Raw genomic sequence first — 24,206 nt, 5'->3', positions numbered from 1 at the left:
AGATACCTCTCCATGGTACAAAAACGATTTAGAGCTTTGCTAATCTCAAGTATGGAAACAGGGACGTGTTGCAAAACGTGGCCAAAGAAAAGCAAAATCATGCCCGATTTGTTTATATCAATGAGATCGCTGACTGGAGCCCGATTTTGTGGACCTTTCATTAGCAGTAATGCTAAAGGTATAAACTAAGTGGAAAGGAAGAGAGGCGATTGCGAAGTCCGATTGCGAAGCTATATAGTTGTTCATTTCTCGACACGTACACAGATGTTTAGTATTTCAGATGAGAGGTTATATATATTTCACCAGTCCCTTCGGTAAATCCGCTAACCAACGCAAAACGGTTAGCACTTTAACCAGGGCTGGGAAACCCCAACGTGCTGAGTGCACTGGTGTCCCGCGTCCCGCAGGTCTTAATTACTCTCGTGGGGCTGCGATCATGGAGGAGGGGGTTGGGAGCCTCACTCCACGTGTCGTCAATCAGTTTCCCAAAAGCATGCAGGCACCGTGGCCCTCTATAGGTGACAATAGTCCCCAGCCCAGCTGTAAAGCATGCTTGATGATGCCCAGCGTGACGGATCGAGGGGCGGTGCGCTCATCGGCCTACTCGCGGGCTCGGCGGCTCTGCTGATGTGCCTGGAACGCACACGTGGTCGGCGCACTTTCGATTTCGCCCAGCCTGATTCCTGAGTCCTTTCAATTAAACGCATTTATTAAGCTTTGCTTCCTGTCACCCCTACATCTCTGCCGGGAGTTCTTGGTGAGCCACCGGCAATCGGTCGTTTACTTCGCCGTGCTGGGATCTGCCTTTCTTCCCAGATTTGTTCATACAGAGCGCCTTGCGCCACATTGCGCCCCGTGATGAGCGACTAGCCGTGTCTCGTTGGCTTGCCCCGTGTTTGAAGCTGACTTGGCCCGGTTGGAGCCGACTGCGAGGCACCAGCGAAGTTCTAAGGTGAGACGTTTACTTTCATTGGAGTCACTTTTACGGCCCAGGGAAGAGGCTCACATTGTTGTCATCTGATCTCCTTATTAGGTACAAGATGTTGTTCTATAGATATTATTTGTCCGCAAATCTTTTTTTTCCTGACTTTTGGCGATTCGGCTTTCAGAGACGCGATATTACCTCCTAACCATCACGCTTCCACATTGGTTTCAGGACGGCATTAACGGTGAGTATTCACCCACATAGTGCCATTGCATAGCTGCATGCTTCCCTAGTTCCCCTTTAATCGGCACACGGATGGGCATTGTATCATTTGCCCGGAGTCTGCGGGCTCGCCGCTGTGAGCTCCGTCCAAGATTCACTACTCATTCCCATCATGGTCAAGCTTGACCTGGTATAAAACTATCTGTAAACATTTATTCTGTGAATCCAGTCAGAGGCATGACCTGTGGAAAATCCAAACTGGTCATGCTCTGCTTCTTCTGTTAAGGATACCTTTTTATCTATTATTTGAACAGATTTACTAGGTTCTTCTTGCCTTCCCTTACTTGAACACAACAAACTTTTATTTAAAGGACCATAACAGCCGGGAAAGAATAGGTGTTAAATCTAATACTTTCCCCCCTTATTGTTGATGAGTTGGTCTCTCTACTCCTTCTTGTTTTTGCAGAAATAGGCTTCAAGGGCTGTATGGAGACATGGAAACGACTGTAGATCAAAGTAAGAAGTTTATCATCCAAATGGCCTTCATATATGTTTAGTCCCACCCATATATTTATGGATTCATACATATGAACTTAATACAAATTAGCATATATATATATATATATATATATATATATATATATATATATATATATATATATATATATATATATATATATATATATATATATATATATATATATATAGAGCGTTAAATGTGTACAAGTAGTGCCTGTATCACTGTTTAAACTAATAGTGGAAGCATCAGGTCAGATTAACTATTCCAACAGATCCACTATTAGTTTAAACAGTGATACAGGTACTACTTGTACACATTTAACGCTATATATAACATGTCAGTGGTGTGGTTTGCAGATGGTATCGCTGCCCTATAATTCTACTCGGCACACTAACCAGGGCTGAATGACCACTGTGTGGACTGTCTTTCTGTAAGCCTTCATCGAGGAATAAGGAAGACATGCCATTTACTGGATGAAATGAAGAGAAGAATATCGAAGCTAATTTCACGCACGGTGGTGCTTGAGAAATTGAAAATATTAAAATGTATATTTTCGGGGGGAGTGATCCTAATTCTTAGTGAATCGTCTGCGAAGGTGGTTCATATATACGGATGTTAGTTGGAGGGCTAGGAATGTGGAAACTGGACTGTTTGCTAAGCCTGATGCTAAACACAGGGTCTGACTCGAAAGATAAGAGCTTGTCTGTTTCTTTGGCTGCCCCTGAACCCGTGCGCTTGGTGCAGCAGCTTGGCCCAAGGAGGACCTGTTAAAGCTCCTCGACGGCATGAAGGGGAACCTCCCACAGAATGACCTTAGCAGGTTCAAGACGATGGAGTCACGCCTGGACTGGGATAAGGTGGCGTTTGGACCTTATTCGGGAGATACCTGCAAGCAGAAATGGCAGGCAGTGTCACGAGAGGTGAGGAAAACGGAGTTGCTGTGTGTAGCATCGGCTATCAAGTATCCTGAAAGTGTATAAACATTCAGAAGTCTGTATTATGGTCTACATTCTGTTACACTGGGTCTCTAAAAATATTTTGCTTGCTTGTCAATAATGATGACTTTTTGCAAGACGTTTTAACTATTTGTTTTATGCTGGATGCTTCAAACTGTACAAGAAGGCCCCTTTCGTTTGGTTGCTGTGAGATGCGACTCTGAACTCTCATGTGATTCAGGTACGCAAGTATCGCACATTGTCTGAGATGATCGTCGACGCTGAAGACTTCATCAAAAACCCCCAGAGAAGCAAGAGGACACAGGTAGTACAGGAGGGCGATTTTAAAACCTAGTGCTGTTTTAAAAAGATTAACCTCCCAATAATCCAGAACATGCTTTTCTTTTTCTGTCCCTCAGAGACACCCAGATTTTCCAAAGAAGCCCCTGACAGCTTATTTGAGATTCTTCATGGAGAAAAGGGCAAAATATGCCAAGCTGCACCCTGAACTGAGTAACATGGACCTCACTAAGGTCCTCTCCAGGAAGTACAGGGAGCTTCCAGAGCGCAAGAAGGTCAGCGGTGAAGGGATCGGGAGGGAGAGAACTTTTTAGGGATGGTCTTCATATAGTGAAGGTTGTCGGAAAGATTGTCACAAGTGATAGAGCCACGATAGGGTGGAGAACATCAGGGGCCAAAGCTTTCTGTTTGTATTGTAGCTGAGCTTAGCAATAAAGCATTAGCATGCCAGTCATTAATAAATGCATGAAAGCTCACTATTTTTGTCTGCATGAATATCCGTCATCTTACAGGCAAAATACGTGCAGGAGTTTCAAAGAGATAAAGAAGCCTTTGGACAAAAAGTGTTGAAATTCCGGTGAGATGTGTACAATATTCTTTGATGTGAGGGAATGGCGATGAATCGCTGATGGTCACGTCCCACTGCAGAAGTTATCCTGTGTGTTTATTCCTCTGCTCTGATTGCTAAGGGAGGAGCACCCAGACGTAAACATAAAGAACAACATTCCTGAGAAACCCAAGACACCTCAGCAGCTTTGGTACAGCCACAAGAAGAAGTCCGTCCTCAAGACCCAGCCGGATGTGAGTGGTTGTTACTATGGTTGCCTTTTTCTAGAAGTGTTGCCGTAGGTGCTATACAAAGTGATATTAATCTGTCTGGAGCATGAATATCTGAAGAACATCATTTGTTAGCACTAACTATACCTTCATAATGCATTCATAGAACATTCATAAGTAACATGTAAATATACCTTAACATCATGGCGTACCTTAACAAGTTTAATATGTATTAATGACAAACATAACATTACGCAATTATAGTGTTAGCTTTAATATACATGAGTTAACTGTTAAGGTATACTTACAGTACCAGTCAAGTTTGGATACACCTACCCATAGAAAAGTTTATTTGTAGTATTCTTTACATTTTAGAGTAACGGTACAGTTTTATATTGTATAAAAAATTAACTATAAAAACCAAATATGCACACTGGCCAAGAAAGTATTAAACAAAAAAATAGAAGTTGTGAGGGTCGTAGCTCTATGGGTTTGGATTCTGAAGGTTGCCAGTTCAAATCCCGTGGTCAGCAGAGTGATGCCACCTTTGGGCCCTTGACCGAGGCCCTTGGCTCCAGTTGCTCTAGGGACTGGCTGACTCTACTTGCTCCTCTAGGCCACTTTCATGAGGTGGCCTCCTGGGATGCTTCTCCAGCTGTCCTGAAGAAGGTCCCACAAAAATACTAATAACTTCTCCAAAGTTAGGTCAGGTGGCCAGCTTATGAGACACAACTAGAATGCCTACCATATCCTAGCCCATAGTGTCCTCTCTGACAGGAATTAGGTGGTCAAACTACCATTTCAATTAAAAAGACCTGGATTTCACTTTAGCACTGAGTTCTTGCTGTGTGCTGATTGGTCAGTCTCCTGTAATCACGCACGTGTCACTAATGTTGATGTGAAACAGCTGGATGAGTCTTTCAATCAAGGAAATGAACCAGTCAAAGCACATGAATAATTGAACTAATTAGCCAAGTGTTTTAAAGTAGTTTGTAAAACCTGAAGTGGCTCAGTATCCCACCTTACATGGAGTAGGTGGTCAGCCTAGATGCGACACTATCACTCTCCCTTGTAAGCAGCTTGGCGTGTACAAACTTTTGGCTGATACTGTACATGTTGCTTATGAATGTTCTATCAGTGCAAAATGTGCCTTGAATATTCTATGTCTTTTAATGAATGCATTATGAAACATTACCTGATACTTTCACTTATTTTCAACATGTAGTATATACTTGCCAGTATGACAATTTGTCATTGGAATGGTGTGAATTTTATTCTGTCCAGGCAAACGCTAGGGACATCAGGGACAGGTTGCTTAAGCAGTGGACACAGCTGTCAGACAAAAAGAGGCTGAAGTGGATCAACAAGTCCCTGGAACAGCAGAGAATATACGAGGTGAGACACCTTCGTGATGCATTTTGTTTGGCTCGGTCCTTGTGGAGATCAACCAAACTTCAACTTGTGCCCGTCGTCCAGGAGACCATGCGCGACTTCATCCAGCAGCATCCGGAGCTCAACCTCTCCGATAGAGACATCAAGAAGACCACTCTAACCAAAGCTGAGAGGCACCTGAAGGACAAATCTGACGGCCGGCCCGAGAAGCCTCCAGTGTGAGTATGCCGGTGCTCTCCATGGTAGCACGGTTAGCCGATTGTCCCCTTATCGGTTGGAAAAGTGTTGTCCACAGATTGTAACACCTCTGCTTGCGAGCTGACCTCAGCTCTGTGTCACTCCTGGGAGTTTTGCATACGCATTTTTGGTGTGCCGGAGTTTGTGATGCTGATCACAGAAATAACTTGTATTCACATCGCGTAAGGTTTTTGAGAAACCTTTTCGAGAAAGTGCTGTAGGTTTATTTTGCCAGCGTTTACAGGCTGTGACACGGGACCCGACCCTGCTCTCTGTGATATGGGGGAAAAATGGTATCAAGGCAAGTGGAATCCCAGCTGACTTCTGGACCCTTAAGAGGGATGTTCCTGAGGCCAAATACAGCAGGAAAATCTTACACTTCTTCCCTTTTTACACGAGTCACCTCCACCATGCAGACACACTATAAATATGCGTGTAGTGTGAAGTTTAAATGTGTGTCACTCAAAATCCTTGTATGATGGATAAATTCTGATTAGATATTGAACTCGGCACAAACAATACTGTGAGAATCGCCTATTTTGATATGACTAACAAAAAGAAAGTAAACATTGGTGTTATCTCTGAACCAATCATTTTTTTTGCTCTGCGCAAACATTTTTGTGCAAGTTAAAATCCCACGTTTTGGTCCATGCTTGTGGCCACGGACGGTGAATCCTCTATACGCTCTGCAGAAACGGCTACGCCTTGTACTGTTCGGAGGCCGTATCCAGCCTGAAGGACCTGCCGCATCCAGCACGCTTGACGATGTGCAGGCAGCAGTGGAAGAAGTTGGACCAGAGCGACCGGAACAGCTACCAGAAACTCTGCGAGCGGGTGAGCGTGTGAACGCAGTGAAAGGTCCAAGGGGCACGTGGATGTGTCACCAGGCTCTCTTGCAAAGCAGAGCTGGGTTCTTCTTTCATGTTGGAAAGGTTACATCCACCCAGCGTAATAAAATGTAATGAAACGTAACATACAAAGTCTGCCTTTACTAATTATCATTTATCTAGCATTATTCGTTTTTTCCCCTTTTTAGAAAAAGAAGGAATATGAAGTTGAAATGGATCGCTTCGTTTGTGTGAGTTGCGATTTGTATCCCTCCCATCCAATCAAATTTGAGACCCATTCCCTATCCCCCCCCCCCCCCCCATGGCCCTGAATTACTCTATAAGGACATGAGAATAAAGAGAGCATTGTGATGTAATATTTTGATTGTGATTTGACTATAAACAATTACACCTTGGCGTCTGCTGTTCCCTGGATCTGGTCCTCCTCCTCTTTCCTCTCAGAGCCTCCCAAAGGATGAACAACAGCGGGTCCGAGGAGAGCTGGAGACGCTGGGGGACTTGAGGAAGAGTAACAGTAGCAGCCCCGCTTCCAAGGAGACGTCCAAGGCCATGGTGAGAGGGCTTGTGAGTGCCCCCTACAGGCACTCCCAAGCAATTCTCCACTTGCATATTAGGCCACTGATGGTGTGAAACCGATTGCTGGTTGTGTGGCAAATGTCTGCTCTCCTTAACGTGCATTTTGTGAGAGTGTACCACCGGCAGGCTTGGCTCTCATCACTAATTCTCCCTGTTTCTTCAGGGCCTGTCACCCAAGCAAAGGCCTGTCTCCAATGACCGTCATCCCTCTGTAAGTGCAGAAGACCAGTCCTTCTGAAACTAGGGTGGGAGGCTGGGACTATTGACCTTAGGCTGTTCCTACCCACATCCTATTAAAGTTCACAAGAAAGAATCCCATTACAGTTGCTCCTCGACTTACGATGGAGTTGCGTTACAATAAACCCATCATAAGTGGAAAATATCGTATGGCAAACAAGATTGGTATAATTAGTGAATTACTGTAACTAAATACCAGTAATTGAAAGGCAAATACATTATTTGGTTGAAAACAGAAAAAAAATATATTCGTTATGTTGTTAAACACTACATGAGATTTTTGCACTTAGCATCGTTAAAAAGACTGGAAACATAGTTGCTACTGTCATCCGGCATCAGGAGAAAATATCATGCAGCATATTGTTGGCCCCGGAACAAATCAAAGCGTATGGCTTATTGAATATGTGTTTCTGTTCCTCAGTCGTAAAATCAAAATATCAAGTCGAACCATCGGAAAACGAGGCACATCAGTACTTGGCTTGATTATTGCCTGTGAGGCAGTGAAAGTTGCCCAGATGAATGCCGTGTTCACATGTACCCCCCTTATCCAGACGGGCTCGGAGGCCCCCAGGAAGCCCATCTCGGCCCTCTTCATCTTCTCGGAGGAGAAGAGGCCCAAACTGCAGAGGCAGAGGCCAGAGCTGTCGGACAGCGAGCTGACGTGTACGCTAGCGAAGATGTGGAACGAGCTGCCCGACAAGAAGAAGGTACAGTGTGGCACTTTGGTACCATGCGGACGCAGCCCTGCCACCTGCAGGCCAGTCTGGCTGCTCCTCATTTGGACCCCAGATGGGCGTCATGTGGCTCATCGCATTAGGATGATGTGATGTGGTGATCAGATGGTCACTGGTTCAAATCCCTCGGGTGTTTCTCAATATGCATACTTGACTGTACTTGTGTTCCTGTTTTACGGCATCTTCCTTTGGCGAAGACCAGTTCTCAGTACTTTTTGGGATCCTCCCCGTGCATTGGCCTGTAGGAGAAATATGAACGTCTGGAGGTGACTCTGAAAGCCGAGTTGGAGAAGGTGGCCAAGGATGACCGCGGCCTGCCCGTCCCACCCAAAAGGGCACAAGACTTCTGGCAGCTTTCTGTCATGGACAGCTACTTGGCAAGCTTCAGTGTATGGAAATTTTGTAACTTACACTCACTGTAGCCTTTTGATCGCATAAACCAAGCAGGGAATTGATAGACTGGGTGGCCTTTGTCAGGGCGACCAGTGCAGGTTACGTTTCTCTCTGTGACCATACACGCCCTCTCTCCGAGCAGAACAACCGCACGAAGGCCGAGGAGGCTATGAATTCAGTCTGGACCTCAATGGACAAGAAGAAGAAGATGGTCTGGATCAAGAAGGCTATGGAAGATCGGAAGCGATACAACGTACTACGGCTGCCTTTGTTAGCCTTTTTTTGACGTTGAAGGCCAGCGATACTGGCAACAGACGGAGAACATTCTGCTCGTGATTAGAGTCTCTTCCACTTCTTGCCTTGTCAGCGAGAGCTCGGCGAGATGCAGCCCTTGAACGTGACCGTCGGTTTGGGGAAGCATCCAAAGTTCGTGGGGGAGCCCAAGAAACCACCAGCGTAAGTATGTGCTTTTGGGGTGAGGTGTGTGTGTGTGTGTGTGTGTGTGTGTGTGTGCGGGTCCCGTTTCCTGGAGGGCGGCGCTCCTCCTGAACCTCTGACCTTGTGTCCTCAGGAGTGGTTACCACATCTTCTCTCAGGAGGTGCTCGCAAGCAAGGAGCTGACCCATCTTCCCTTAAAGGCGCGCATGGGGGAGGTTGGGGCTCGGTGGAAGAGCTTGTCGGAAAGGGACAGAGAGTCCTACAAGGTGCTGGCAGCGACGATGCTGGAGCAGTACAAGGATCAGCTGGACCTGTGGCTCCAGGTACTGCTGGTTCTTAAGCTCCTCGGGACCCTGGGCACCATGGAGCATGCTCAGTTCCTCCTGCTGTCTGTCGTCCATCTCATTGGTCATCTTGGTCACAGCTGACTGTCCCTCCCTACTTGGGAGTTTTTGGTTGCTTTCTTTTTTTTCTCGTCTTAACTATATGTTATGGTTTCTTGATTTTATGGCAAAAGTCATAATCGCGATTATTTTGGTCAGTATTGAGATCATGGTTATTTAACACGATTACTCTTTTGGAAATGGCATGCATTTTTTGTACTTTTAAAAACTTGTCTTTTTGGCAGTGGATTTCCTTGAACTCTAGTAATAAATTGGGGCTGGAAACGGCTGTGAACTATCCAGCTGTGCTCGTAGAATAAATAGTTTCAATTCTGCAGCCTCCTGTTGCAGCCCGGCACTGCTTCCAGGAGGATGGTCTGACCGGGGACAGTGCTAACGATCTTGTCCGTATGAGTTTGTCACCCCTGCATAGCTCATGTCATCGACTCTCTCCTGTTCTTCCGCAGAGTCTGTCCCCACAGGAAAGGACTGCCTACGACGAATATCGTTCCACTGTAAGTGTGATGAGCGTTGCTCTCTGGAACATGGTGGTCCTGCCTCTTTCGTTTTTGTGGAGCGAGTTCACAGGTTAATCTTTTTTTTTTTTTTTTTTTTTTTTATTAGAAGCGTAAAAGAACGAACAAACCTGGCGGATCGAAAGCCAAAGTGCCGCCAGCAGCTGCCGAGAAATCGGTAAGTCTTAGGAAGGCAGTATCTGATGGGGCTTCTCTGCTCTCCGACTCGTGGTTCCGTTCCTTAGCTGCTCGCGTCACTCTTCATCTTTCCCCAGGATTCCGAAGATGGAGGTATTGATGAGGATGAGGAAGAAGAGGTCTCGTCGGGGGAAGAGTCTTCAAACAAAGAAAACGAGGAGGAGGAGGAGGAGGAGGAAGAAGAGGATGATGATGATGAGGATGATACCGATCATAATGTGGAAGAGAAGGTGAGAGCTCCGCTGGTTTAAAATCAAATCCCGAACGTTTCCCTGTGTGTTCATCCTCAACCACCATCAAATGACTAGACCACCTATTGAATTTTGAAGGGATAGGGTTCCTGCCTCTTAGGTTCAGTCACCTGTATGCAACTAAGGGTGCTTTTCCACCGCACCAGGTACCAAACTTTTGGTACCTGGAGGAAATACCAAAGTATAGTACTTCTAGGTGTTGGTTTTCCACCTGGTACCAGCAGCCGGAACCTTGTGTGTGTGTCCGCCCTCACGTGCCCATTTGTTACAACATCGGTTGACATCCACAGGCCGGGCAGTTGCACAGTATAACCACCTGGCCTCATACTAACCCACAATGCGGCTCCTATCAGACTCTGTCAAGTGCCGGTAATGCTGTCTAATGCGTCTACGAGGCGTCCTCAGTGCCTGGTGACTAGACGTACCAGCTCCATTGACATGCCCATCGCTGGTCTGCACGTGTGCGAAATTTACATGCAACTCGGACCATTACTTACGGGTGCTAAATTTATTTATTTATTTATTTATTTATTTATTTATTTTTTTAGGTATATTATTCCTTTTATAGATTCTTATGTTTTTAAAAATCAGTTTGAAGTACCTCTGCTGGTTTCTGCATGACCCAACTCTCCAAGACGATCATAATCATTTTCATCCTTGCCATTTAAATCACTCGAAGACGGGTTTGTGAGCGATTTATGAACTCCTCCTTTTTTGTTTTATAAATGCCCCAATATTAATTGCAACAAAATCACATCGCTGTATTTATAACAGAATCGGACCATTGGAACAGCTCGCTATACGCATGCTGCATTATATTCAACAAAATACTTTTTAATTTCTTGTCATGCAGATCTTTTTGTTGTGTCTGTTCTTACAACCCAATAACATAAATTAACTTTTTTTTTTTTTTTTTTTTTTTTTTTTTAATTATTTTCTGAGTTTGCAACTATTGTCAATACAATAGTTTCTGTTCCCACGGCAGGCTATTTGCATAACCAATCAACAATAAAAACATTTTCAAGTCCCACCCCATCTGGTTTGGCACTTCTAATACTAGAACTTTTCATACTGGTACTCGATTGGAAGTCAATGGAAAAGCAAAAGTACCGTACTTGGTGTGGTGGAAAATTGCCCTCGTACCTCTGCTTATAAAAACTGAGCCTCTTAAATGTTCATGATCTAAACGCTCTAAAAAGACTACGGTCAGATATACTGTTATATAATTATTCTACAATCATTCATCCATCCATATTCCAGCTGTTTCTCCAGTACAGGGTCACAGATGCGTTACCAAAAAAGAATAATCAAAGCAACTCTGGTCTCATTTTCCAGGATGAGGACACAGACAAGGATGCAAAGAACAAGGAGAACGAGTCCAGTGCCAGTAGTGGGTCCAGTTCCGAGTCTTCGGAATCGGACTCGGAATCTGACTCCAACACCGATTTTAACTCTGACTGAGATATGACCAGCAGGGGATAGATGGGAATGTTGCGTTCTGTCCTTCAGTAACACATGTAGCCAAATGGGGGGGGGGGGTGACTGGCTCATCTGTCGTCCCTTGCAGTTCCGGTGTGTGTGTCTCCCTACACTGTGTGTGTGTAGCAGTTTAAATGCTGTTGAAGGTTATAATGTGCTCTTGCCATCTTTAAAAGCTGTCCAAGGGGAAGGAAAACCCAGTACAGCATTATTATCAGGTTCTCGTACTACCTAAGACACGGCTACAGAAACATTTTTCTTTCACTGATGTGAAATATATATATATATATATATAATATATATATATTTTTTTTTTTTCATCTTTTTGTATGCAAGTAGCCTGTCTCGGGTAGTGGAGGATAGGGTAAGTAGTAATAATTCTCTAGGTAATGAAGCGCAAAAATAATTGGAGTTGAATTTCCAATATGATTTAATATAGTGAGATTAAATATTGACGCATTTATCTAATCGGAATTATCTGTTTTCCCAGAAGGCCACCACTTAGGTTTCTTCTGTCTTTTTTTTTATGGGGAAATTTTTGTCTGCTCTTTTGGAATTTCAGTTCTAGCCTGTCTGTCAAATCTTGTGTTCAAACTGCGGAATGTTAGGATTACCGCAAAGGATTTTAAATGTGATTCTGTTAACAGGTTTTATTTTGGTTGTCAGTTTTTGATGGTTTTGGTCTTTTTTTTTTTTATTATTGTGGCGGCAAAACGATGGTGACCTGAGAAAATAAGATGAGTTTCTGTAACTGAAAGGAACTTTTGAAATATATTGGGGTATGTTTATCCTAAAATAAAATAATTTTTCAGGGCCAATCTATTTATATAGCTGCTATTCTTTTACCTGTTTAAGCTTAATCTTTTGCTGTACCAGGACATTTTGAATTACAATGTAAAACCAATATTGTAGGTTTTGTTTTAATAGCCCATATTCATATTTGACTTGTCTGGTCCTCCGCCCCCCCTTTTGAAATATTTTCACTTTATTAGTCATGCACAATGATGGCAATGTTGATAATTCACCTAAATTGATAGCTTAGCCATTAAATTGTTCCTTGTTTATCTTTGCAGAGCTCTAGGGCAGGTTTACGCAAGCTTTGGATTGGTTGTCGTTTTCTGGTCTTTCATGCCCATGCTAACCTTAAAAATAGTGTTTTTCTTTTCTCGTCATCGTCTAAATCATTCAGTTCATTGGAACAAGAGAAACCAGTTGCAGATAGTGTGCTGTCAGTTTTATTGCGATATTTGACGTCTGTATTGATTCTGGTGGAATAAGTGTTTACACCAGTCCATCCATCCATTATGTAACCGTATGTACATTGAAGGTGTAAATCTGTGGCGCGCTTTGGCGCATCCCGGGACTGATGGAATAAGCGCGATTACCATCGCGTGGGGGCTGAAAGAACACATGCACCCGAACCACGCCATTAATTCAAAACGGCAACCTTTAACGTTTTGTGTTAATGCTGCGAAAATCTGTTGCACAAAAGACAGCGACTTGAATCCCAAATGTTGCGATATTACTATTCAAATCAAGTGGCGGAAATTAGACCTATTTGGTTAAGGAAAATATGTAACCAGGACATCCGATCCCTTTGTAATAGTCCAGACCAATCAAGCGCCCATCGCGCCGCCCCGCAATTCTTAAATTGTCTCAAAAACAATGTTGCATTGTTGTTCTGATGACAGCCTCTAATTAAAAATTAAAACAATTCGGACTGTTTATAAAGATGCTTACTGGGCCATCGGTAGAATGAATCTTTGGATCTCGGAAAATATAATTATGCATGAAAGTAAAAGAGAAATTGAATGTCCATACTTCTTTAAGCGAAATGCAACAGGAAAACGCTGATAGCCAAGCCCTGGTTGATTTCTGTTAGTTAAAATATGCTCCGAATAATTGTGTATATATTCGTGTACAATAATATGGAAAACAGATATGAATACTCGGTGACTGAAAACAAAGGCAAGAACTGAACCCCCCCGGCGACCGCTTTAAGAAGTCAGTACAAAACAGCCGCAAACCTCCGCGACAGTACGCGTATATATTTGCTGAATAAAAATCAGACGATCTCTTGAAACTGCACTTCTGACGCTTTAGTCAACGTAATATGATTTGAGGGTGTATGCTGTATTTTTGATTTGCAAATTATATAACGCAATTAATATTTCATTTATAGGGGGTGCTGCGGAAATATGTTTTAAAAATCTAATGCAACTTGTATGACAAGCATTTTCAGACTGTTGGGGCAAAATATAGCCATCTTGCCAGGCGATCCGCGCAATCGGTGATTGATTAGTATTGCCTGCCGAGGAGAAAAATGGCTGCTTGTGCTTGATTTTTTAAATTTCTTATCGTCACATTTTGGCAATACGTTTATCATCACCATAAGAGCTGTTAAACATTTCCAGTCGGAGTACTTAATTGGAGTGCGAAATGGCTGGGGACGGCTAACTGGGTGTCGGTGATATTGGCGTCCACGAAGGGAGTAGCGGGTATGCCTTGTGAATGCCTGCCCTGGCCCGTTTCAGGAGCGGATAAGTGTCTGCACCACTGCAGGTAACAGCACCACCAAAAACGTTTTCAGTGTAACAGACGCGTCGGATTTCCCGTCGATCGCCCGAATCTACCCGCTGTGCGTTGAGGCACCGCTTCCCACCCTGCGCTTTGCCGCTGGACGGAGCGCCGTGCCCTGAACTCGGTGTCCATCGAGATCGCAGCCCGCAGAGCCACTTAACAAAAGATAAATATGGGCTGCGATGACACACACGGCTTCGCTGTTCTTTCTGCTTTTGATTCTCCCCGACAGCTAGCGCCGAATGGCGAAATGTGACTCATCGCCCGACTATTCATCCGTAGCAAAGTCGCTCGTCGTGTCGAAACTTATTATTTTACAGCCGAATTTGCTTCTCAGCAGCGCTCTTAATAAATGGAGTGACCACGTTTGTACCCCACGTTTGGCGCCTACTCGCCGTTTTATAGTTATTTATTTGGTATTGTTTGTTGGAGCCCAGGTCGCCCCAGCCGTGCGCATTGTCTCCGCCGGGCTGCTGGGTGTGTATGGCGATGCGTCGCCGCTGATCTCCTCCTCCTCTCCCGGACGCGGCTCTGCGATGGATGGCCGCCTCTCGTTTCGCTTGTAATCATTTTAACGTTTGGTAACCGAGGCGGTGTGTATCCGCAGTACACGACCGAAGCACTAAACAGCGCTATCTTAATCTACGGTGCCCTGCTCTGCGCCGGACTCCGTCTGCTGTGAGTACAGATGGGATCGATTTAAACATCATATTATGTAATGGTGTAAGCACAAAACTATCTTTCACGACTCCGACTATAGTCATTTAAAGGATTGAAAACGGCGTACTGCCAGTCATGGTTACTTAATATGTTGTTGTTTCTTTTTAATCTCCAATGCTTTGTGTCCATCCTCTTCCCAGTGCTAGTTCTCCCCATGCTGGCTATACTATGTAGACGGCAGTGCTTCCCTTTTCGATTTTGCAAATGAAAATGGAGGATATGTCGCTGTCAGGCCTGGACAACACCAAGCTGGAGGTAACCACAACTCTTAGCACAGATATTGGGGGAGGTGGTTCCTCAAACCATTTCAAAATGACTTTTTGTTTGAAGCGTAAGACTGATTGACCTGCAAATGCCTTGGCCATTGGCAACCACATCCACCCCCTGCCTTGTATCGCCCCCCCCCCACCTGCCCAGGCCTTAGCTCACGACATCTACGCAGACCTGGTGGAAGATGCCTGCCTGGGCCTGTGTTTTGAGGTGCATCGAGCCGTCAAACAGGGTTATTTTTTCCTGGATGAGACGGACCAAGACAGCATGAAGGACTTCGGTAAGCAGTCGCACCCGACCCCCACCTACTCTCATCCCTGACAGAAACCACTAACGGTTGGAATATACCACAATGAAGGTTTAAAATTCCGTAACATCCATCCAGGGCCCGCCCTACCTTTTTAAGGGGGCTTGGGCAAAGCTTTACTTGGGATTCCCACGTACCAAGAAAATTGCTGATCATTTCACTTCCTCTGCAGTGCAAGTGATTCTGGGACCCTAGACAACTACATTTCTTGCCTATAGCTGGAGTTGGCCCTGAATCCATCCATCCATCCATCCATAACTGCTTATCCAGTACAGAGTTGTGCTGATCCTGTAGTCTGGCCTAGGCAACACAGGTCACGGGATACCACTCAGTCATTCACAATCATACACTACATGCAAGGGAATGTAGGTGTACTTCAAGGACCAACACTTGTACCCTTTCAAATTCAAAAGTACGCATGGGAATCTTCATGACAGGGAGAGAACACGCAAACGTCATATACGCAGAGCAGGGGCTAGCATTCGAACCCACGACCACGGAGGTACCGATGCCCCCTGGCCGCTGCCTCGCCCTCTGACCCGCTCCCGGTTTTGTATCCGGCCTGCTGCAGAAATCGTGGACCAGCCGGGCGTGGATATCTTCGGCCAGGTGTACAACCAGTGGAAGAACAAGGAGTGTGTGTGTCCCAACTGCAACCGCAGCATCGCCGCCTCGCGATTCGCCCCCCACCTGGAAAAGTGCCTGGGGATGGGGCGCAACAGCAGCCGCATCGCCAACCGCAGGTCTGCACAGGAAGGGCGCTACATGCAAGGCTATCCACTGTGGGGCATAAATTGTACACCTGACCCAGTCTACTTTCTGTTCCTAACCCCCCCCCCCCCAAAACAGAATAGCCAGCAGCAACAACATGAGCAAATCAGAGAGCGACCAGGAAGACAATGATGACATCAATGATAATGACTGGTCATATGGGTCGGAAAAGAAAGGTGAGCACCCCCTGCTGGATGGTGTGGAGGCGACAAATATATTCCATCCTCCCTCTGTCTTACTCTCTCTCTCCCATTTTTTACAGCCAAGAAGAGAAAGTCAGATAAGGTATTTTTACATTCTTTGAAACAACCCGTATTATTGGTAAGTCTTGCTTTGGTAGAAAATGTGTACCGATTTGTTCCTTCTGCATGGTTTCCTTAGCTGAATGAGGGGCAGATTCCTACACTATTCATTGGATATTTACAGGATTCCTGCTCCTAGTTCTGTTGGTAGTTAGTCGCGTACGGGGGCGTACCTAGAAGTTCTGAGCCCTTTGGCCAACTGTCAACTTGGCACTGCCCACCTCCCCACCCAATTTTACATTTAGGTTTGTGTGTTCAAGGGGCCCTTGAATCTTCCAGGGTATCCATGTCTCTCTGACATCCCAGGTGCTAAACTCCATAAACGCTGGTTTGTTTGAGTAACTGTTTTTTGGTGAAGGGGCAGTGTAGATGTTTTAGATGTGTGTAGTATGAAAGTGACTTGATGTTTATTTTTTTTTGTCTTAGAACCCCAACTCTCCAAGAAGATCTAAATCATTAAAACATAAAAACGGTGAGTGACAATGGTGAGGAAATATTAACATACGATGGAAATGATCACACTCACTGGAGTGATATTCCTTTTATGATTTCTTTTTTTTCTGTCCCCCCCCCTGCCCCTCCCTCCCCCCCCAACCCCGTCGCATAATAGGAATGTGGTCAGAGACGATTCCGGATGGTAATTAACTTAAAATTACTAGCCTAAACGAGGACCAAAAATAAGAGAAACTGAAAAAGCAAAATCGCGACGCCTCCTTTAAAAGTGTTGCGCTTTGCTCCATGCCGAACGAAAGCCTTTCATGCCTGTCAATCTTGATGCGTCGATATCGGTTAAAACGCCGCTACGCTGGACTCTCCCTTCTGCCGTAGCATGGATGTGTGGAGGTGGCCCCGCCCTCTCCCGATCATGGCTAGCTCTGGCTGCCGGGTGGGACGTTTATGGAGTTCGGCGTGGTCTCTTTTGGGCCAGCGACTGTCGTCTGGGTCTGTGTGCACGGAATGTTGACATTCTAATCATTGCAGCGTTATGGGGCCTCTGACGGCAGGGGACGGGATGGGAGTGGCCCTACATGATGGTGAGAGATGAGCCATGCTCTCAGCGAGGGTGGGGTGTGGGGTTGAAGAGGGGCTGGCAACTGCAAATCCCTTATCCACCCCACTCCTACCCCAACCCAACGCTGTGCAGGGTCCAGGGAGAAGGTGCCCTGGATTTGGGGGCCGACTACCTGAAATCGGAGCTTCTGCCATCCGAAAAGGATGCTGAAGCCTCACGCAGTGAGACACTGCTTCCCAACAGGTGCACACAATTCTGGGAAATAACATTATAGAGTGCAATTTCTTATTTTTCGTGTGTCTTGTTAAATGCTGGGGACGATTACAATTTTGGCTTTTTTTTTTTTTTTTAAATGATGAATGTTCTGGATATTCTAACCTGTCTGTAGATGTAGGCTGGTAGCGGTTTAAGCGAGCAGGATGTGGCACAAGGTGGCCACCTTGTCTCGTTGGTTGGGCAATTTGTCATCTCTGATTGTTGGACATGAGGTTTGCTCCTGAGGGAACGGGGCAGGTTGGGGTGGTCCTTTACCCGTTCCGTACAGTGGTCAGGTCCGGACCACTTTTTCCGATCTGCCCGGCGTGTGTTTCAAACCTTAAAGATGACAAAATAGGACCTTTCTGTGAACAGATGCTCAGGAATTTACAGCGTTCCCAGAATGCAGACACGCCCACACTCCCGACACCTGATGCGTTCGACCGCGTCTTGATTTGATGGCTGCTGATCATGTGACTGTTTAGCATTTTGGTAGTTAAAGGCTTGGATTTATTTTTGTTTCATATATTTGCCTATTTTTTATTTTTATTTTTAAATGTACATCATGTGTTGTAAGGAGTTGCATGTATATCTCTTCATGTGCCCATGTTGTGTAAAAATATGTATTGGAATATGAAATAAATTTCAGTGCTGCTACCTAAAATACCTAATATTAAATTTCAGTGCTGCCCTGCTTGGGGCAGGGAGGGGGGCGGCTGTCTCCCTCCACCCAATGAACGAACGACTTGAACTGAAACCAAAATACACCAGACTGATCGATGATTGATTGTTCTGTGATAGGCTTCTAGTGCCTTTATTCAAATTCACTTCCCACACATTTTTAATTAACACTAGTACATAGTTACCTAAGGTCACCCCCCATCCACTTAATTTATTTCCTCGTTCTGTTGGCTGGTTGTCAGGACTGAGGTCAATGTTTTGCCCACGGACTCTCCTTTAGACAAACGTGCATAATGTGTTTTGCATCTATTTAAAGTCACAGTCGCTGCTTAAATTGTATTTCAATATATAAATATTTAGGAATCGGGTCTATTCACAGAGCAGCAAGTAACTTTTAGTCTTCGTTTCAAAGTGTGTGACCTGATTGTTGTCTTTAATCGCCTCGCTTTCAGTATGTTGAGTGGATAAAGGCCTATTACTCTTTGTGTACAAGAGCAGTGGATATACGAGTACTAGGAAATTCTGCACTTCACATGTTGTCTTTTGAAGTTATTTTGGCTGTAAAAGGAACCATAGTCAATAAGCTCTCTTCTATTTCCAGGGGAGCTTAACAATAGTGTCAGCACTGACCCGTACAAGGTAACCAGTGTTTCCCTGCTATTTTCATGTCCTTTCTGACAAACTGTAAGTAAGCGCCTGATTCGCCGGCGTTGCTTGGCGTGGCCAGCAGATGCCTTGTGCTGTGGGCTTCTGTGCTGTGGCTGTGCTCTTTGCCGCTGTGCTGAAAGCCTGTGCTCTCCCCCCCCCTCCCTTCACCACAGTACGCCTATAACTCCGGCATCAGTTACGAAACCCTTGGCCCGGAAGAACTGAGGTCTTTACTGACCACGGTGAGAACTCGTAACACCCATGCCATGTGTGCTTCTGAGGCCAGCTAGCCGATACACTTTTTCGTATGTCAGTCGTAAAGACCTTTTTTAGTGTCCAGTAACTTTAACTAGTAAAGTTGGTGGTAAATTAGGAAGAGCTTAACTATGTGCCTAAGGGATCGACATCAATGCATTGATTAGTACGACTAACCAGCAAACTGGTGTAGGTGTCCAGGTTTCTGGAATTAAACGATACATTGGGATTCTGGAAAACACTTTGTTAAACCAAGAATGCGGCACATTTCTCATAGGATTATGCTGAGGGCCTTGTGGATCTGGTAATCGGCTTATAAACTGATGATTGGGCCAAAGCCCAGGTACCATTTTTCATGATAGCTTTCCTCTGCTATCTTGTATAGACGCAGCCTTGAATGTCTGTCTCTCTCTTCTCCCCGGCTTTTTAACTGGTATCGTGTCCCGTTCCCCTCCCCTTCCTCCCCACTTCTCCAGCAATGCGGGGTGATGTCGGAGCACACAAAGAAGATGTGCACACGGTAAGGACCAGAGCGTGCTGATCGACGTCGTGTCACCTCTAAGGGAGAGTGACGAGCCGAAGCAAAGCGCAGTCCGTCTTCCTTTCACGCTTTGTCACATGCTGAGGAGCTGTCGGACACGTGACGGCCACTATCGTTTGGCATGTGTTTCTTGTGCTAATCCTGAACCCTGGTGACTCTGGAAATGTCCACCCGTGTCTGGTTGTTGTCAGTAAGCGTTACGTTCATCCTTTTGGCCAACTCTGACTCAAGTATTTTGGTCGGCGACCCTTTGCATTTCGAATATGTGTGTGAGCTGCAGGGGAAAACCCACACCTCTTACCAAAAAACAAATGCAGAAATGCGATGGGAGCTACTGGAACACGGTTGGCGTGAATGATTTCGAGAGATGGCCGCTTTCTGTACTACAGATGAAAGTGTTTTTGGTCTGGGTTGGGTTCTGTATTGGGAACACAAGTGGCAACTACATTCTTTTCATTTTGGCATTAGTGGTATTAAACATCTGAATTCAGAAATAGCTGTGACCGGCTCATTTTAAGTAATAATTTGTATGAGCCTGCCCTTCTTAGTCAGTTCTGGAATTCATAATTTGATTTCAGTACTCTGAAGTGATACAAATTATCTTTATCCCTTTTTTTAATTGCCAATTGGATCAAAGACCCCGGTTGGAGCAGCCTGCCTTGTCTGGCCCTGGGGGGCGGGGGGGGAGGTGTTTAGGCAGGGCCGTTGTTTTCATTTTGATTTCGGCAGGTGCTTCGAGGGGGTTTAATGCCACATTGTGTCCCACCAGGTCTCTGCGGTGTCCCCAGCACACGGACGAACAGAGGAGGACCGTCCGGGTGTTCCTCCTGGGGCCGGCTGCGTGAGTGACGCCCACGTCCACACGTCACTGGCTGATGACATCACAGCCGCCTCTGTAGGCAGAGATGGCAAGGACCCAGTTGACACCACTGTCTGGCTTGCAGCAAAAAAGCTTGAGTGAAATCAGTCGCATGCCTGATGAGGCTTAGGCACAAACCCAGGGTGTTATGTTGGAGGGCTCTGGATGGACACAACTCTTACTGAGATCACCCATGACTCAGGGAACTAAAACTAAAGAAATCTTTTCAGCTAACTACCAGCATTGATTGAGAAGTTATTGCATTCTTTAGTGGTTCTTCAGTCATGATTTGCTTCTCTTAACGATGCTTTTTGCAGTTATCAGTTTGTAGTCCACAGACTGTGTACTAGCTCTGCATACTTTTGAATTTGAAAGGGTACGAGTGTTGGCCCTCGTGGTACACCTACATTTTCTTACCCTACTGTGGGTATTGCCTGCGATTGACTTTTGCCATCAACAGGTCGTCGTTGCCTGATGTGGATGGGGTGGTGGAAAGTGATGGTTATGATGTCCCTGACGGACAGGCTCTGATGAGCCGGCTACAGTGGGATGGATCTTCTGACATCTCTCCTTCGGACTCTGCCTCCTCGAAAGCGAGTGAGTGTGGGAATCTCAGTACAGCTACCTAGGATGACCAATGCTGAGCTGCTAGCTCTGGTATAATAGGCTTCTCAACTGTGCCCCACTCTTTCAGGTAGGCAATATTGCCACTTTGTCCCAGACTGTGTGCGCCATGACAGCCGGCCCTCATCTGAGACAAAGTGATATTTTGTATAGTGCCCTGATGTACATGTGCGTAAGCAAAATAAATAATAAAAATAAATTGAATTCATTACTAAAACACTATTGCTAAAAGGTGATGACTTTGTTGCCCATACATCATCTCCATGTCATGGTTATAGGCGTTTCTGGTCTTCAAATTATTTTGACATTTGCCTCCTTGGTCACTGCTGTGACCAAATTCAGGTGTTAGTCGTACTCATCCTATGGAGCTCTCACTTCTGGCCTCTCCCTCTCCAAAGGCACCAATAACTCTGATTCCAAGAAGCCCAAAAAGAAGAAGAAGGCGTCCCTTGGTCTGAACAGCGGTACGTGTGGGGGACCTGGGAGTGGCAGCGGCGCTGTGGTTGGGGCCGGGACCACGGGCAGCGGCGGTGGCGGAAGTTCACAAGGGGGCCTCGGCCTCCCCAGTCGCAAGAAGAAGCCCAAGCTGCCCGCACCCCCCACACCCAGCATCTACGACGACATGAACTAGCACCATCGCATTCCTCCCCATCCCAGTGCTCATGGAGGAGACGGAAATCGTGGCAGCCGCTCGGTGACGAGCCCCCGTGGGCTGAACGGGGCCTCGCTCCTTATAGTGCCCCCCCCCCCACCCCACCCCGGCGTTAATTAGCCCACATGAACCTGCAGCCTAACTTCTGGAAAGGGTTCTCCATCTCAAGTTTCCACTTGTGGTCACCCTAAGGGTGTGTGTGTATGTCTATAAGATCTAGAGTCACCTGGATCACAGCTGCTATGGTAATTCAAGGACTCCTGACTTCTGAAGGAGAATGTTATTTTGGGTTCCATTATAATTATTATAATTTTATTATTTTCTGAAATGGTGAGGTGGTGAGCTTGTTTGTTTTAGATGTTTCACTGAATTTTCAAACCCCAGCAGTGGGCAGATTTCTACAATGACACAATCAGGGCTCATTGCACGTGGTGTACTTACGATCAGTCTCATGTCCTTTGGTTAAACAAGGTAAGTGTAATCAATATAACTGAATCATAGACGAGCAAACAGTTCTGGTTTGATTTTGTTACTGTAGGCAAGGGACCAATCGACCATTTTTTTTTTTCTGGTGTCAGAGGTGATGTCATTCAGATCATGTTGATGAGAAAGGAACTGCATAGCCACCAGGGCGGTGCTGTTCTCACCTGCTCGAGCCCCTGGATCGTGGCTTTAGAACATCGTGGGGTCCTTAAATGAAAGGGGGTGGCTACAAAGGGGAGCATGCCACATTCCAGATTGGTCTGTTGCACCCCCACCCCCAGAACTGACAAAGGCATCTTTGCCGCGATGTTGCGAGCAGCTAAGTGGGTTCTTTTGCGTGGCCAGTTTCTTTGTCGATTGGCATTGGACCTCATGGGTGTGTGGATTTGTGGCGCTATCATGCTCTTTTGGGATGCCGTTGTGGGTGTTTTTGTGTGTCCTGTGAGCGTATGAGCATTACGTGTCTGTTTATGGTGAACACACAGATGCACCCGAGGTCGGTGTCGTACATCTTGCATTTGTGTGTTTGTTTAGGAAGTTTTCAGATCCGTGCCAGTGTTGGGGAAGTCCAGTGCGGGTCGGCCTATCGAGGTTCACCCATGTCACACGAGTGGAGATCGAAGCCTGTGAGGCTCCTCACTTCCGGCCGGCCTTACGTGGCCCCCACAGCGGGGCAGTAACCAGGGCCAGCGTGTGTTAGTACCACAGTCAGAAGCTCTCGGGTATGTGTATCGCTGGAATTTTAACTGCTGTATACCTCAAGTGTTCGGGAACCGTGGATGTGATTTGACATGGCATGAAATGCACAAGACGACATTCTGCCCTCTTTGTTTTAGATTTTGTGGTGCTGATGATTCTTTTTTGTTTTTTTTTTTTCTTCAAAAAAAGCCTTTTCTGTTGATTTCATACTCCGTATTTCTGGACTGGTTTTGGTTGCAACTATGATGAACTCTGAAGTTTAAACTCAAGGAAAAGTTTCAAAATCCACATAATTATTTAACGGTGTGTGGTTCGTGACGACGGCGGGTGGGACGAATGTTCGACCTGCATTTCGTTCCGATTTCACAGATTTCGAGGTCAAAAGGCTGATTGCTGGAATTCCCAGGCATAAAAGCATCCCTTTAAAAAGCGAGTGAGATCGCTACTGATTGGTGGCAGAAATTATGTTTCATTGTAAGGATCAGGGTGGGGATGTGGGGGGTGCGTGACATGCCACACTTGGCCTTGCGGGGGCGACACCGTTTTCACGCCTTGGTCTCAGTCAGTTGCAATATTGGCAAATGAGACAACAACTTTGCAAATCAGCTGAATGAGGAAAAAAATCACACAGGCATGTGCATGTGTTGTATATGTATATATATATATTTCACAATGTACAGCTAGTTATTGTCATTTTTTCAACTTATCGTGTACTGTGGTTGCCTAATAGTCTGAATAAAACTGTCATTCAGGTTTCCCTTTTGTTCAGCCTTAGTGTCTCCGTAATGCATTTATGAAGATACATTATGTCTGGTGCCGTCTGTATATCACTTTGGATTTCATAAACGAGGCAGGTTGATGCTGTGCTGATGCTGGATGATGCAGAGGGACATTTTCTTTTACTCTTCCAGGACAATATCAGTTTGTGAGACTAGCTGAAACAAATTTGTGGGCATGGGACAGTCTCCTGTTTTGTCCAGGTTATTTGATGTTAAGAAAAAATTGCCAGCACTGAGAGATGCTTTCCCAGGTATTACCTACTATGGGGGAAAATGCGTTTGATGCACTGGAAATTATTTAAAAGTTTTCTGTCAATTGTACCAAAATAGATGGTGCAGATATTTTAGACGCATTACAGTTCTAAATAGGCTTAAATGACAATGCCAGTACTTCTGCTCCTGCTGACC

General features: G+C 45.5%; 2 protein-coding genes across 7 annotated transcripts; both read left to right on the top strand.

The window, feature by feature from the left end:
* The first annotated feature begins 554 nt into the window (after positions 1-554).
* LOC125726752 (nucleolar transcription factor 1-like) lies at positions 555-11,633 on the top strand. 2 transcript variants are annotated; one of them, XM_049003189.1, is made up of 23 exons: positions 555-952; positions 1,110-1,169; positions 1,614-1,663; positions 2,415-2,587; positions 2,844-2,927; positions 3,022-3,177; positions 3,415-3,479; positions 3,592-3,703; positions 4,964-5,074; positions 5,156-5,289; positions 6,001-6,142; positions 6,345-6,386; positions 6,598-6,708; positions 6,896-6,943; positions 7,521-7,676; positions 7,949-8,092; positions 8,239-8,349; positions 8,464-8,552; positions 8,668-8,857; positions 9,385-9,432; positions 9,542-9,610; positions 9,708-9,860; positions 11,217-11,633. In XM_049003189.1, the coding sequence occupies exons 3-23, from the start codon at positions 1,642-1,644 to the stop codon at positions 11,340-11,342; spliced, it is 2,286 nt and encodes a 761-aa protein (XP_048859146.1). In that variant the 5' UTR covers positions 555-952; positions 1,110-1,169; positions 1,614-1,641; the 3' UTR covers positions 11,343-11,633. The 2 variants fall into 2 exon arrangements, with proteins under 2 accessions (XP_048859146.1, XP_048859145.1); XM_049003188.1 differs by having other exon boundaries at positions 2,412-2,587.
* A 1,383-nt stretch (positions 11,634-13,016) lies between these two features.
* Positions 13,017-23,775, top strand: atxn7l3a (ataxin 7 like 3a). 5 transcript variants are annotated; one of them, XM_049003126.1, is made up of 15 exons: positions 13,023-13,922; positions 14,548-14,618; positions 14,801-14,915; positions 15,078-15,210; positions 15,809-15,980; positions 16,087-16,184; positions 16,271-16,293; positions 16,737-16,782; positions 16,921-16,947; positions 18,860-18,897; positions 19,080-19,148; positions 19,638-19,681; positions 20,472-20,543; positions 21,022-21,158; positions 21,584-23,775. In XM_049003126.1, exons 3-15 carry the CDS (start codon positions 14,865-14,867, stop codon positions 21,814-21,816), a joined length of 1,143 nt encoding a protein of 380 aa, XP_048859083.1. In that variant the 5' UTR covers positions 13,023-13,922; positions 14,548-14,618; positions 14,801-14,864; the 3' UTR covers positions 21,817-23,775. The 5 variants fall into 5 exon arrangements, with proteins under 5 accessions (XP_048859086.1, XP_048859084.1, XP_048859083.1 ...); XM_049003125.1 differs by having other exon boundaries at positions 14,378-14,618; XM_049003127.1 differs by lacking the exon at positions 14,548-14,618 and having other exon boundaries at positions 13,022-13,922.
* The last annotated feature ends 431 nt before the right edge of the window (positions 23,776-24,206 follow it).

Source organism: Brienomyrus brachyistius, unplaced genomic scaffold (assembly GCF_023856365.1).
Source record: "Brienomyrus brachyistius isolate T26 unplaced genomic scaffold, BBRACH_0.4 scaffold75, whole genome shotgun sequence".
Lineage (NCBI taxonomy): Eukaryota > Metazoa > Chordata > Actinopteri > Osteoglossiformes > Mormyridae > Brienomyrus > Brienomyrus brachyistius.
The sequence above is the reverse complement of the archived record's forward strand: the minus strand, read 5'-3'. Positions and strand labels throughout refer to the sequence as shown.

Bases quoted from the DNA above. Each gene is read 5' to 3' on its own strand.
- LOC125726752 (XM_049003188.1), top strand. From the start codon at position 1,642: ATGGAAACGACTGTAGATCAAA. The intron at 2,928-3,021 runs GTAGTACAGGAG...TCTGTCCCTCAG, and splicing joins AGAGAAGCAAGAGGACACAG to AGACACCCAGATTTTCCAAA. The intron at 9,611-9,707 runs GTAAGTCTTAGG...ATCTTTCCCCAG, and splicing joins CAGCAGCTGCCGAGAAATCG to GATTCCGAAGATGGAGGTAT.
- atxn7l3a (XM_049003127.1), top strand. From the start codon at position 14,865: ATGAAAATGGAGGATATGTCGCTGTCAGGCCTGGACAACACCAAGCTG. The intron at 16,185-16,270 runs GTGAGCACCCCC...CATTTTTTACAG, and splicing joins ATATGGGTCGGAAAAGAAAG to CCAAGAAGAGAAAGTCAGAT. The intron at 19,149-19,637 runs GTGAGAACTCGT...CCACTTCTCCAG, and splicing joins TGAGGTCTTTACTGACCACG to CAATGCGGGGTGATGTCGGA.